Raw genomic sequence first — 14,299 nt, forward strand, 5'->3', positions numbered from 1 at the left:
ACGTGGGAGTCACACGCCTTTAATCCAAGCACTAGGAAGGAAGTGATATGGTGGGCAGAGAAAGGTATATAAGGTGTGAGGAGACAGGAACTAAAGGCTTTTCTGCTGGAGGTGCTTTCAGCTGAGGAAGTCCCTTTCAGCCTAGAGGCCTTTCGGCTAGAGAGCCTTTTTAGGCTGAGGAGTCCTAGAGATAAGACATGGCAGTGGCTTCTTCCTTTGTCTCTCTGATCTTCAGGCAAATTTTATTAGGGTACACAATATATCACCACAGTTGTATGATTTCAAACATTTCAGATGTCCAAAGGGAACACATGTCCATAAAAATAAGACCCCTGTCTTAGTTGGGGTGTCTATTGCTGTGATGAAACACCATGATCAAAGGAACTTGGGGAAGAAAGGGTTTATTTGGCTTACACTTCCATATCACTGTTTATCATTGAAGGAAATAGGGACCAGAGTGCAAACAGGGCAGGAACCTGGAGGTACGATATGACACTGAGGCCATGGAGGGGTACTGATTATTGGTTTGCTCCCCAAGGCTTGCTCAATCTGCTTTCTTGTAGAAACCAAGACTGCTAGCTGAGGGGTGGCCTTACCTACAACTGGGCTCCTCCCCATGATCACTAATTAAGAAAATGTCTTTCAGGCTTGCCTACAGCCTGGTCTTACGTTGACATTTTCTTAATTAAGGTTCCCTCCTCTCAGATGACTTTAGCTGTGTTAAGCTGACATAAAACTATCCAGGACAAGTTCCAAAGAGATTGTCAAAGGAATTGACACTGCTTGAAACAATTTGGAAGAAGTTTGCACTTAGGTGCACTCTTGAAAGCAACCCTTTTTCTTTAGAACAAGCTAAACCATAGGCCCTTAGCTTTGCAGGGAGAACCAGGGAAAATACAGCCAAGAAGAGGCCTCTTAGTGTCTAAACAAATTGATCTCAGTGATTGCCTCTGTCAAAAATTAAGTGATTCAAACTAATAAGCATAGCACAATTAAAAAATAGGGCAGTCATATCTGAGTGGTCTGCATTTCACCAAGGGCCATGGTGTCATCTGCGCTAGGACTGCTGTGGAGGGCCATGTCTGGGTCTGTGGCTCTACAGTGGCCAGGGTCCGAGTTGATGTCTGGAGATCCTGTTACCACCAAGGGTCATGCACATGATCGGGGTCTGGTCAGCTACCTCAGACTATGTCAGTGTCAGAGAACCATGCCACTGCCGGGGCCATGCTGATCTGGGTGGCTAGTGCTGCCACCTGGAGCCTTGGAGACGTCCAGGCATGGGCCACTGCCAAGGGCAATGTCTGGGTCCATGATCCTGCTGCAGCTGGGGTCTGTGTTGATCTCCATGGTCCATGTTAGCCCAAGGGGTCATTGGACATGGTCCGTGTTAGCACAAAGGGTCACTGAAATCATGCTGTGCTGAGCCAGCCCTGCCCTTCAGTGGCTCTGGGATAGCTGGCCCTGCCCCTCACTGGATACTGCAGCAGGAGAGCTGGCCCTACCCCGCACTATGGCATGCACCTTACCTGGGCAGCACATTAGAGCTGGCATTGTAGTTGGGATGCAAGTGAACCGGCCCTGAGGTGGTGAAAGCAGGAAAGCTGACCCCAAACCACCCTCGTATGCCTCCTACAGCATTTGGGAGAGAGGGCTCTGTAGCTCCTGTGGGCAAAACAGTAGAGCTGGCCCTGGTGATGTGAGTGTTGGGGAGCTGGATCTGAGGGCCTGAGAGCAGGAGAACTGGCCTTGCTTCTTGCTGCAGGCTGCAGTGGGTGAGCCAGCCAAAGCTGGAGAGCTCATCCAGGTAGTGATGATGAAGGAAAGCTGGTGGGCTGACCAACCCAGCTATTACCCAGGCCCAGAACCAGGGCTATGAATTGGCCTACCTCAACATCATCTGAATCCATGAACTGTTGGAGCATGTGAAAGGGAAAAACCTACAGATACAAAACAGCAGGATTTCCATGACACAGGACAACAATGGGATATCCAAGAGGAGCCCCAGTGATAACCCATTATTGGTGGTGGAGCAGAAACCAGAGGCCTCAAGCCTGACCAATGATTTGTGGCGATGAACACTTGCAAGTAAAGATGAATAGATGAATGGACTAAAGGGTAAACTGTTACTCAACAGGCCACACTACAGCTTCTTTTGTTTGTTTGTTTGGTTTGGTTTTTTGTTTTTCTTTTAAGTTTGGTTTTGATTTGCGGGGGGGGGGGGGGGGGGGGGGGGGGGGGGGGGGTTTTGTGGCGGGGAGATGTTGCAAGGGCAGAGGGTGGATTTAAGGAGATGGGGAGATAAGTAGGACCGGAATGCATGATGTGAAATCCACAAAGAATAAAAAAAAGTTTTAAAAAAGATAAATATAAAAAGAATAGGGCAGTCACCTGGAACCTAGAGCTGGAGGGGGCCATTTAATACCAAAAGACACAGTGAAAAGCAGTTGGTATGCATGCCTGTAATTCCAGCGGTTCCAGAGGCTAAAGAACAATACAGAATATCAGTGGAAGCAATTTTTGAGAAAATAAAGTTGGCAAACTCTTAGACAAGTTAAGCAAAAGAAAGAGAGAAGACCTCAAAATTTTAAATTAGGCATAAAAGAGGAATATTAATAGATACCACTGAAATCTAGAGGATTATTGAAAATGTATAACCTGATAAGTTATAAAACCTAGGGGAAAAAATGGATAAATTTTTAGACACATGTGAACCAAAAGAATATAAGCAACCCAAAAATGATAGTGAGCAATGAAACTGGAGGAGTGATAGTCTCCAGACAAAGACAAAGTACCAGGCAGAGTAATTGCTGAACTGAACCAGACCTCCAAAGAAGAGCTAAGACCTTCTCATACTGTCCCACAAAATTGGAAGGGAAGGAATTCTAAACTCACGACAAGAAGCTACTGCCACTCTGATGGCAAAACTGGGTGATGACATCACACCAAGAGAAAGCTACAGACAATTTCCCTGATGAACACAGATGCAAAAATCCTCAGTAAAATTCCAGCAAACTAAATTAAGCAACAGAATAAAATGATAAAACCTCAGAAGCAAGGTGGTTTCACTCTAGGGATGCTGGGATAGCAAATGAATTAATGTGATGCAGCATAAAAGTGGAATACAGACAAATTACATAATCATCTCAATGGATATAAAAAAAGGTTTAGACAAAATTCAGCATCCTTCATGACCAAAAACTCTAAAGCAATTAGGAACATTAGGATCAGATTTCCCCACGATAAGACCTTTCTATGAAAACCCAGCAGTGAGTATTATACCAAATGGGGAAGAGTGGACAAGATTCTTCTAAACCAGGGACAATTCTACTCTGTTCACTAATGTGGTGATCACAATAAAGTCCTGAGCTGTGTTCTACTATCTCCCTCCCTCCCCCCTCCCTCCCTCCCTCCCTCCCCCTCCCTCCCTCCCTCCCTCCCTTCCTTCTCTTTTATCTTTTTCTTTTCAGATAGTCTCCAGTAGCCCAGGCTTGCCTTGAGTTCACAATGCAGCCAGTGACAACCTCGAACTTCTGATCTTCCTGCCTCCACTTCCCAAATGCTGGATTACAGGTGTGAGCCACCATGTCTAGTTCATGCTGGGGTCAAACTTAGGTTTTTGTACATATGAGGCAAACACTCCACCAACTGAGCTACGTATCTAACCCTGAAAAGTGTGTTCCAAACACAGATGTTTATCTTTTTTGCTTTACTTTTGGTGGTGATGAGTTCTTGGTTCATCGTTTTGGCAACAGTAAGTTCCCTGAAGACCAAATGGCTTGGAAACTTTAGTGTCCAGCAGAACTTCCTGCATGGACATAAATGTAAACCAGGTGGCCTCCTAGCCAGGAATGGCTGGTGTAGTTCAGGAGCTAAATTTTAAATTAAGTTAAATTTAAATATGAACATATAGAGTTTGTGCTACTGTGTTGGTTTCTCCAATGTCACACTAGTTCTTTTCTACTTCCTGTCCTGGAGTATCACATGCAGTTCATTATTTAACAGCAGATAATCAATTTACTAAAGTGACTAACTCAAGTATTTGCAATGGTGACTTTAATCTCAAAATCTGGCTCAGCAACCATGGAGGACAGCTGCCCACACTTCCTCAAGTACCCCTCCTTGCTCCCTTTCAAATTCATGGCCTCCTTTTTCATTAATTGTTATTTCATTCATATGTATATGTGTGTGTATCTATATGCATACACATATATATTCCTAAATATAACCTGCTCAGTCTGTATACTGTTACTTGTATGCATATTTTCAGGGATGACCATTTGATATTAGATAGCCAATTGGTGTGCTCCACCCTGGGAAAGACTATTTCTTAGTTGCTTGTAGTTCTTTGTGTACCCTTGAGGCTGGTGGACATTTCCCTGTCTACTTTAGCATGTCTGTTGGTATTGTCCTTGTTTGGTTAGCCATGTCAGTGAGACTTTATGGGTGTAGCTTCTGACATTAGTAGAAAACAGTAATGAAAGATTCTCCTTCTGAGCATCACTTTCCCAAGTGACTGCAGAACTTCTTACTAGATCCCACTTTGTTTTATTTATTTTACATCCCAGCTGCAGTTTCCCTCCCTCCTCTTCTCCTACTCCCTCCCTCTGCCTCCCCTCTGCCTGTCCCTCCCACCCCCCAATTCACACCTCCTCTGTTTCTATTCAGAAAGGGGCAGGTCTCATATGGGTATCAACAAGGCATGACATGTCAAGTTGAGGTAGAACTGAGCTCCTCCCCTTCTATTAAGGCTGGGCGAGGCAACCCGGTATGAGGAATGAGTTCTCAAAATCCTGTCAAGGCATTAGGGACAGCCCCTGCTTCCACTGTTAGGAGTTCCACAAGTAGACCAAGTTCCACAACTAACATATATATGTAGAAGGCCTACATTGATCCCATGCAGGCTCCCTGGTTATTGTTGGTTCAGACTCTGTGAGCTCCTATGAGCCCAGGTTAGTTGTTTCTGTGGGTTTTCTTGTGATGTCCTTGACCCCTCTGGCTTGTACAGTCATTCCTCCCTTTCTTCAGCAGACTTCCCCCAGCTCAGCCTAATGTTTGGCTGTGGGTGCCTGTGTGTGCTTCCATCAGTTACTGGATGAAGGCTCTCTGATGACAACTGGGATAGACACCAATCTATGTGTATAGCGGAATATCGTTAGGAATCATTACATTTTTTTTCTCCAGTTGTGTTTGATTTTATCCTAGGTCTCTGGGCCATCCAGCCTTTGGGTTCTAGCACTCCAGGCAGTGTTAGGGGTGGGCTCACTCTCATGGCATGGGTCTCAGGCTGGACCAGTCCTTAGTTGGCCATTTCCACAATCTCTGAGCCACCCCTACCCTTCCCCCCACCCCCTGTCCCATAGGCAGGACAGACTGTAGGTCACAGGAGATGGTCAGTTCAGGCTATGTATCCACTAATTGCTTGAAGTCTTAGCTGAGGTCATCCTTGTAGATTCCTAGGAATTTTCCTTGTACCAGATTTCTGCTTCCCCTTTCAGTCATCTCTTTCAGTCCTCTCCTCCTCTATGACCCCCAACCTGATCCCTTATGTTCCTATCTCCACCTGCCCCCAGTACACCCACAAGCTCTATTTCCCCTTCACAGGGAGATACATGTGTCCCCCTTGGGCCCTCCTTGTTACCTAGCCTCTCTGGGTCTATGCATTGTAAATGGTTATCCTTCACTTTACAGCTAATATCTGCTTATAAGTGAGTACATACCATGTTTGTCTTCCTGGGTCTGGGTTACCTCACTCAGGATTATTTTTTTCTATCCCATTAACTTGCCTTCAAATTTCTTGATGTCATTGTTTTTAACAGCTGAGTTAATGTGTAAATGTATCACATTTCTTTATCCATTCTTCAATTGAGAAACATCTAGGTTGTTTCCAAGTTCTGGCTATTACGAATAAAACTGCTATGAATATAGTTGAGCAAGTGTCCTTGTGGTATGATTGAGAATTCTTTGGGTGTATGACCAAGAGTGGTATATCTGGGTCTTGAGGTAGATCAATTCCCAATTTTCTGAGAAACTGCCATATTGATTTCAAAAGTGTGGGCCCCACTTCTCAAGAGTTCTGTCACCTCCCACATCACTACCACCCTGGGGATCAGGCTTTCAATACAGAGATCTTTGGAGACCAAGTCACAAGACCAAATCTCTTTGGTCCAGACCCATGTATCCCAGGGTGCCATGTTACCTCTCTCTGGGCTTTGCTTTTCTGCAAGTCTACTGTCTCCTTTACTCAGCATACTCCATTGTCACAAAAGCCCAACCATTCTGTAAAGATATTATGAAGGATACTTGATTCAAAAGCCTATGAATCACAAGGTTACATAAAGAAGCTACTCTAATCTAAATGCCCCCTGATACATGGAACACACCCAGTGCCTCCCGGAAGGAGATCTGGCAGGTCCCCAGGTCTCCTGCCCCTGGAGGCACATAGAGGGCAAGGGCCAGATCCCAGCAGCATCTCCAGCAGGACAGCCACGGGGAGGTCATGGAGCAATTCTTCGTTTCTGTGGGGCTGCTTGTGTGCCTGGTCTGCCTGCTGAAGTGCGGGAGGCTTTCCCAGTACCTCCTGCTGCGCTCCTGGAAGGTTTTACCAAGGTCTTTCCTGCAATCCATGGGACAATGGGCAGGTAAGAGGACTCCCTGAGTCTTGCTGATTTGATTGCTCCTGTTTCTTTTTCTTATGTCTCAGAATGCCTCTGTGACTTCACATAAAATAAATGTTGTGGCTAGATAGCATGAGTGGAATTAGAACTATCTGAAAATGAAGGTGTGGATCAGGAGATGGTGGAGGAGGGAGACTGCCCCTCTGCTCTTACCCATGCATCTATTACTTTGCTTGATTTTCTTCTTTTTGGAGTTTTTCTGATAATACAAATAATAAATAAGGCAGAAATACCTATATCCTCATCTATAGATTTCTAAACCCTGGACTGGTATGCTTCTATTTTGCTAAAGGGTGTTTCAAAAAATTTGAAACCAAATGTTAATTGATTTTTTTTTTAAATGCATTTCATGCCCTTACTAACTTGGCAACTTTGCAAACTTTGTCATAGATTTTTTTTAAATGACTATATGGGAAATTGTTCAGGATGAATTAATGAATTTCTAACTGATGCTTCTTACACTGTGCATGCACACATGTACATATATGTGCACACATATGTGATGTGTGCATACATGTGTTTGCTGTCTCCAGTAAACTTACTAAGCCACCTGAGTTTGCATACTCTAGTTCAAATATCCTACTGGGCACAATCAAATGCCCATGTGCCTGGTGCTACGAGACCTCTGCACAACTACTGCCCACTTAGACCCTCAGAACACTCCCCCAAAGCAGTTAAAATGGAGCTAGAGACTCCGTGGTTTCAAAGTGAAAAATATAATCTTAGCTTGTTTGGGAGTCAAGAGTGAATAACGTTATCATGAGCAAACATGTGATGTCTTCAGGCACAGACAAACCTTGGAGGGAAAATATTTTAAGTAGATGATGAAAAATCCCAGTAAGAAGGCTAGAAAATACCCGGAGAGAATATTCTGAGATCCATGCTCAATAAACTTGATGGATTTTTTTTTGTTAACATTTTAAAAAATGTGCCCTTTAATTATTGGTGCCAAGGTCAGTTGCAGGTACATGTGCAATTGTGGTAATCTGTCTCCAATTTTGGGAATGAAGGGCATAAGGGCCTTTGAGATTGTTGGGTACTAGCAGATAGTGGTATAGAGGATTAACTATCTAAAGACCTTGGGTTCCTGCACCCCCATTCCTGTGTCCTTTATGCTAGGTTCCTTATCTTCCACAGTCACTGTGGGCTGCTGTCCTGTGGGGTGGAGGAGGGGAGGACCAGACTTCACTCTCAGAAGGGACCCTGAGGTGTTCTTAGGGTAACCACTGGGCAGGGGTGAAGCAATAACAGGACACATGCTTGCCCTTGAGGTGCTAAGGCTTGCATTGCCCCAAACCCTAAGAATCTGGATAAAATACTTGTTGGCTTAGTGCTTTGCTGCATTTCACAGTGTGTTTTCTAGATTTACAGATCCCTCGCAAAACTACACACACAACCCTTTGCCCCCAAAATAAAACAGAAAAACCCTTCACTTCAAGTGTTCTGTCAGGGGTTACCAAGAGCTGGAAGCTTTGGAGTGGGAAAATGCGGTTTTGTGGTATCACGAGTTCTAGACTGAGAAGTACGAAAGAATATAGCTGTGAGAAAGAGATATGTCCTGTTGCTTCAAGACTGTCACTGTTTCTTGCAGTGATCACCGGAGCAGGAGATGGCATCGGGAAAGCCTACTCATTTGAGGTGAGGTGGCTGCTTTCTTGCAGTTTAGATTTTGGAAATCAGGTCTTACCATGTCTCACTGACTGACCTCACATGGATTCCTGCGCTAGCTTTCTGAATTGCTAGGACTACAGGTGAATCCCACCAGCCTAACTATGAAGCTGTCTCCCTGTTGTCTTGGGACATCGACCTCACCAATCACCATCCCGAGTACAAAAGTCATAAACATTCATTTAAGAAGTAAAATATCTTTAATGTGAGAGTAGACTAAAAAAAAAAAAAATCCTTCAGACACTTAAAAAGGTTTTGTGTGTATTTGTGTGCCACTTATGTAGCCAGAAGAGAAGGTGGAGTTTGTGAGTCACCAATGTGGTGTTAGGAACCAAACTCTGGTCTTTTGGGAGGGCAGCAAATGCTGAGCCATCTCTCCAGCCTCTTCTCTCAAACAAGCAGACCAGTGGCCCTGCCTCTGTTTAGACTTTAGGGATTTATGGGGCATTTGGTGTTTTTAGGTTGTAATTGTGCCATAGTGTTTAGGTATTTAAATGTACCTTTAAAAATGTAAACTCTGCCCAGTGTGGTGGTGCATGTGTTTAATCCTAACACTTGGGAGGCAGAGGCAGAAGGATTTCTATGAGTTCAAGGCCAGCCTGGTCTACAGAGCAAGTTCCAGGACAGCCAGGGCCACATAGTAAGATCCTGTCTCAAAATGAATAAGTAAATAAATAAATCCCTTTTATTTATCCCATACAAATAGGCAACATGCTGATTCAAAGATTATTTGTGTGGGCTAGATGTATCATATATAGCTTCTATTTCAAAGCACTGGGGAGGCAGAGACAGAGAATTCCCCTGGACAAGCTGGCTAACTAGACCAGACAATCAGTAGGGTCTGGGTTCAGCAAGAGATGCTGCCTCAATAAAGTGGAGGATGATTGAGAAAGACATCTGATGCCTTCATATGCATGCCATCCTGCACACACATGTGAGTCCATGCATATTTAAACACTCACATACACAACACATGTACAAAAAACAGTATGCAAGTCTTTATAAAGAATATTATAAAACTCCAATGAGAAGAACGAGTCCTCCTGAACAAGATACTCATAACTTGTCAGTTTCCCTAAATTTCTTTCAAATCTCATGTTATACATATCATTATTTTTAAAATGTTATGTTTAGTTGTTAGCATTTTCTTATATCAAAAATATTGTCTTAAATTTTATTTATTTTTCACATTTATTTGTGTGTGTGTGTATGTGTGTGTGTGTGTTTGCTTTGTTAGATTTTTGTTTGTTTGTTTGTTTTGTTTTTTCGAGACAAGGTTTCTCTGTGTAGCTTTAGAGCCTGTCCTGGGCACTTTGTAGACCAGGCTGGCCTCGAACTCCACCTGGCTTTATTATTATTTTTTTTAAAGACAGGGTTTCTCTGTGTAGCCTTGGCTGTCCTAGAACTCACTAGGTAGACCAGGCTGGCCTTGAACTCACGGAGATTTGCCTGCCTCTGCTTCTCAAGTGTTGGGATTAAAGGTGTGTGCCACCACGTCCAATGGGTTAGGATTTCCATATGTAAATTTTGAGGGGACACAAATGTTTAGTGGCTATGAAGACTACATTCAACCTCAGAATGGTACCCCTTTCTCTCCATCCCAGAGGCTAATGTCATAATAAATCACACTGTGTGAAATGACAGCTCAAGGTGTCGTGGAGCCACTCTATAAACACTTTGGATGTGACATGTCTTATGCACACCTTTTAAAAAGTTCCAGGTGCTGGCAAAAAGTATCTGTGCCTAGTTTCCACCCTGGAGAAAAATGTGTGGCTCCTGGTTGTCTGCTCCAGGTCTGTTTCATCTACCGTAAAGAATTCTTTGATCTTACTTTAATTCATACATAAGGATGTCCTCACAAGCAGTATTGGCTGGTCCTTGATAGATGGTGTGTGGTCACATTTGAGTGTAGAGAATAGAAAGAGGGCTCAGCAACTGCATTCCAAAGCAGTATGTCTTCTATTACCAAAATCTGGGAAAGGAAGGGCTGGCGAGATGGCTTAGCAGCCCAGCTTGGAGACCTGAGTTCAATCCCACTACAATTGAAGGAAAGAACCAACTCCAGCAGGTTGTTCTCTGACCTCCACACGTGCACTGTCACACACACACACACACACACACACACACACACACACACACACACACACATCACACTACACCACAGCACACCACACACACATACATCCTGCACCCCCTCCACACACACACACCCCACCCATACAATATAATAAAAAATGTTTAATCAGAAGGATGTCTCTCTCATTGCTACAGCCTGGAGCTTGACTTTTCCCTTAAAGGCACATTTACAGCTTGTGCTGCTGGGAGGCTGTGGAACCTCTAGAAAGGAACTAGGCTTCTGAGATGTGTTCATAATTTCCAGCTGCCCTGAAGTGAGTAGCTTTCCCCTGCTGAGTTCGCTCATCATGAGTCCATAGCAAAGGGGTCAACTGGCCACAGATAGGAACTTCTGTAACCTTGGGCCCAAATAAACTCTGCTGCCTTTTAAATGTTTACCTCAGGTATTCACAGTGATCCAAAACTGACTAAGATCTGTGACTACCTTAGGGTTTTATTCCTGTGAAGAGACACCATGACCATGGCAACTCTTATAAAGGAAAACATTTAATTGGGCCTGGCTTACAGTTTGGAGGTTCAAGCCATTATCATCATGGCAGGACATGATAGCATGCAGGCAGATATGGTGCTGGAGAAAGAGCTGAGAGTTTTACATCTGGATGTGCAGGCAGCAGGAAGAGACTGCCACACTGGGCCTGGCTTGAGCATCTGAGACCTCAAGTGACCCCAGTGACCACTTCCTCCAATGAGGCCACATCTCCTAATAGTGCCACTCATATAGGCCTGTGGGGTCCATTTTCATTCAAACCACCACAGTGGCCTATACTCTGAGCTACTTGGATTCTTTCAGATTTCTCATTCTTATCCATTCGGACCTGACTTTTTTCTTGTTACTTAGAGGAGATCCCAAGTCAAATGCTGCCTGAGTTGCTCGTTTCTTTACCATCTTATAAAGCAAGGGTTAGGAGTCAGGAGCTGGGGGCTAGGTAGAGTTGTCAGTCCTCACTCTGGCAGGATCTTCTGACTCTGGCCAAGTGGCACATCATCCTGGGGCTTCTGAGTCCCGGCCAGCACTGGAGAGTTCGCCTGGGAGCCTTGTGTCCTGACATTCTGTCACGTCCTTGACTAATTTTGCTTGTTCTTCTGTACAAACTCTTTAATATTTCCTTGTGTTCTTTTAAAAAGTTAATTAAATATTTTTTTTCTGGGCTCCTAATTTTCCTCATGCAGGCTTTTCTCCATTTCAGAGTCCATTCTTCTCTCCTGCTAACTGCTGCTCCAGAGAAAGGGGTTCAGTCTGGGGTGGTCAGGACTCCGTGGCTGAGAACTGGCGAATATGTGGGTGTCCAGAACTTGCCTCTGACCGTCACTGGCTGGATCTATGTCAGGGAGGTGGCAGCCTTCTCACCTGAGCGTCTGCAAAGGTTAAACAGGATGAGAAGGGCAGAATGCTGCGTAGAAAAGACTTTTCAAGTTTAGCTTCTGTTTATATTGAAAGTTTAAATTGGGTCTCCTGGACCTGGGAAGATTGTTCACTCACTGACTCCCAGCACCCATATGGTATCTCATAAACATCTGTAACTGCAGTCCCAGGGGATTAGGCACCTCCTTCTGGCTTCCAAGGGCACTGCATGCACATGGTGTTCCCTAGAGAAACAAAACCAATTATGGAGAAGGAAGGAGGGAGGGGAGGAAGAGAGTGGGCGAGAGAGCAAGAGCAGAGTATGTGTATTTGGGGAGAGATAGATCTTTTTAAAAGATTAGTTCACATTATTCTGGAAGCTGATGTATTCAAGATCTGCAGGATTGCCAGGAGGTGGTGGTGCATACCTTTAATCCCAGCACTCGGGAAGCAGAGGCTGCAGATCCAGGGATGAGGTTCTCTCATACTAGGGAGGGCAAATACTCAAGTTAAAGTCTTCTATGTTATTTATTACTAAAATACACATTTACATGCCAACTGTGGCGGCACACATCTGAAGTAGAGGCAGAAGTTGCATTCAGCTCCATAGCATTTTTGAGGTCATCCTGGGCTACATGAGACCCTGTTTCAAAAGACCAACAAATAAAAATCAAAAGACCATAACAAAAGAAACACAAACATACATACCCCTTCACAGAAACAGTGTCATTAATGTTTGACCACGTGTCTGGGTATTATGATCTACTTGGGCTGACACATGGAACAGGCCATACTGGAGAAGGAATGTCTGAGACTTATTGTTACTTCTTTCTCTCCATGTCCCTTATTCCTTTAGTCACTTCCTCTCTGCTTAGAGAACTTCTGGTTGTTTTTGGGGACAGATCTGTAGACAAAGTCTCCCTTGGCTTTTCTTTACTCTGTAACTTCTGGGTTTCCCTGTCATTCTTGAAGGATAGTTTGCTGGGTGTAAAATTTATAGATGACATTCCCTTCCTTTCAGTACTTGAAATAGATTGTAGTGCTTGTTTCTGGCCTTGATTTCTGAGAAGATTTTGAATTGTTTTTCCACTGTGGGTAAGGTGTTGTTTCTCTCTGGATTCCTTCAATATGTTTTCTTTGTCTTTAGTTGCCAGAATTTTAGTTCTGACATGTCTTGGTACAACTTTCTTTGATGTTATCTTGCCTGAGGTCATCCCATGGTACTGGTATCTCCAAAACACTGGGGTCTTCTGCTGCAACTTGACTGCACTTTCATCAGTAGCATCCCATAAGCTCTCTTCATGGTGCCAAGCCTCAACTTTGCATGACTCTTTTAGTCCTGGACCTTCAGCTGCTACTGAGGCTGCATCTCACCCACAGCCTCTCCTGGCTTTCAGGCCTCTCCTGGCTTTCAAGTGCTCAGCCTCAGCTGCTCTCCATGACCCCTTCATGCCTTCAGAACCAGTACCACCTGGGTGATGCTTACACATTACCACATCTGGCTGCCAGCATGAGATACAACCTTGGCCTCCTCTGAAACACAGCTTTTCTGTGCTCTCAGGAAATACTTCCCAGAAGATTTCACCTCTGTGATGCTGGTCTCTTCTTAATAACTGCTAATTTCTTAGCTCTAGCACCAAGTATCCCAGCAAAGCAAAGTTTTGATTTAGTAGTTCTGGTATCTTGTTAATCACTGCTGATTCTTCAACTCCAGCTAACCAAAACCACATAATCTTAATTCTAAGTAACAAATGGCCCTGATAGAGTCTTTAAAGTTCCCTCTGAAACTTCACAAGCCAGGCCTCTATCCTCTGCACTGCTCTAAACATTCTTTTCTTCCAAGTTCCCACAGAGCTCTTAACATTCAATGGTTCTTCTAGCCCAAAGTTCCAAAGTCCTTCCACAATCCTCCCCCAAACATGTCAGGTCTGTCACAGCAATACTCCACTCCTGGTTACCAACTTGTCTTAGTTAGGGTTTCTATTGCTTCACTGAAACACCATGACCAAAAAGCAAGTTGGGGAAGAAAGGGTTTATTTGGCTTACACTTCCACATTGCTGTTCATCACCAAAGGAAGTTAGGACAGGAACTTAAACAGGTCAGGATCCTGGAGGCAGGGGCTGATGCAGAGACCATGGAGGGGTGCTGCTTACTGGCTTGCTCAGTATGATTTTTTTTTTAATAGAACCCAGGATCATGTGCCTAGGGACGGCACCACCCACCATGGACTGGGCCCTCTCACACGGATCACTAATTAAGAAAATGCCTTACAACTAGATCTCATGGAGGCATTTCTTCAACTGAGGCTCCTTCCTCTCTGATGATTCTAGATCTGTCTGTCTTAGAAATGTTATCATGTCTACTTATTTATTTATTTAGAGACAAGACCTCTCTTTGAACCTGGAGCTACCTAGCCAGTCCTGCAGATTGACCTGTCTCTGCCTCCCGAACTCTTAGATTATAGATGTATATTATTAT

The 14,299-nt window shown here is 44.2% G+C and overlaps 1 protein-coding gene across 1 annotated transcript in view; it reads left to right on the forward strand.

Annotated features, from left to right (window-relative positions):
• The first annotated feature begins 3,448 nt into the window (after positions 1 to 3,448).
• Positions 3,449 to 14,299, forward strand: part of Hsd17b3 (hydroxysteroid 17-beta dehydrogenase 3) — a 34,530-nt gene continuing 23,679 nt past the window's right edge. The window contains exons 1-2 of the mRNA XM_052728046.1: positions 3,449 to 6,638; positions 8,266 to 8,312. Of these exons, the coding sequence (XP_052584006.1) occupies positions 6,497 to 6,638; positions 8,266 to 8,312 (189 nt within the window). The 5' untranslated portion in view covers positions 3,449 to 6,496. The remainder of the gene's footprint in view (positions 6,639 to 8,265; positions 8,313 to 14,299) is intronic.

The sequence above is a fragment of the Peromyscus californicus genome, unplaced genomic scaffold (genome assembly GCF_007827085.1).
Source record: "Peromyscus californicus insignis strain IS unplaced genomic scaffold, ASM782708v3 Scaffold_8__1_contigs__length_139910024, whole genome shotgun sequence".
NCBI lineage: Eukaryota > Metazoa > Chordata > Mammalia > Rodentia > Cricetidae > Peromyscus > Peromyscus californicus.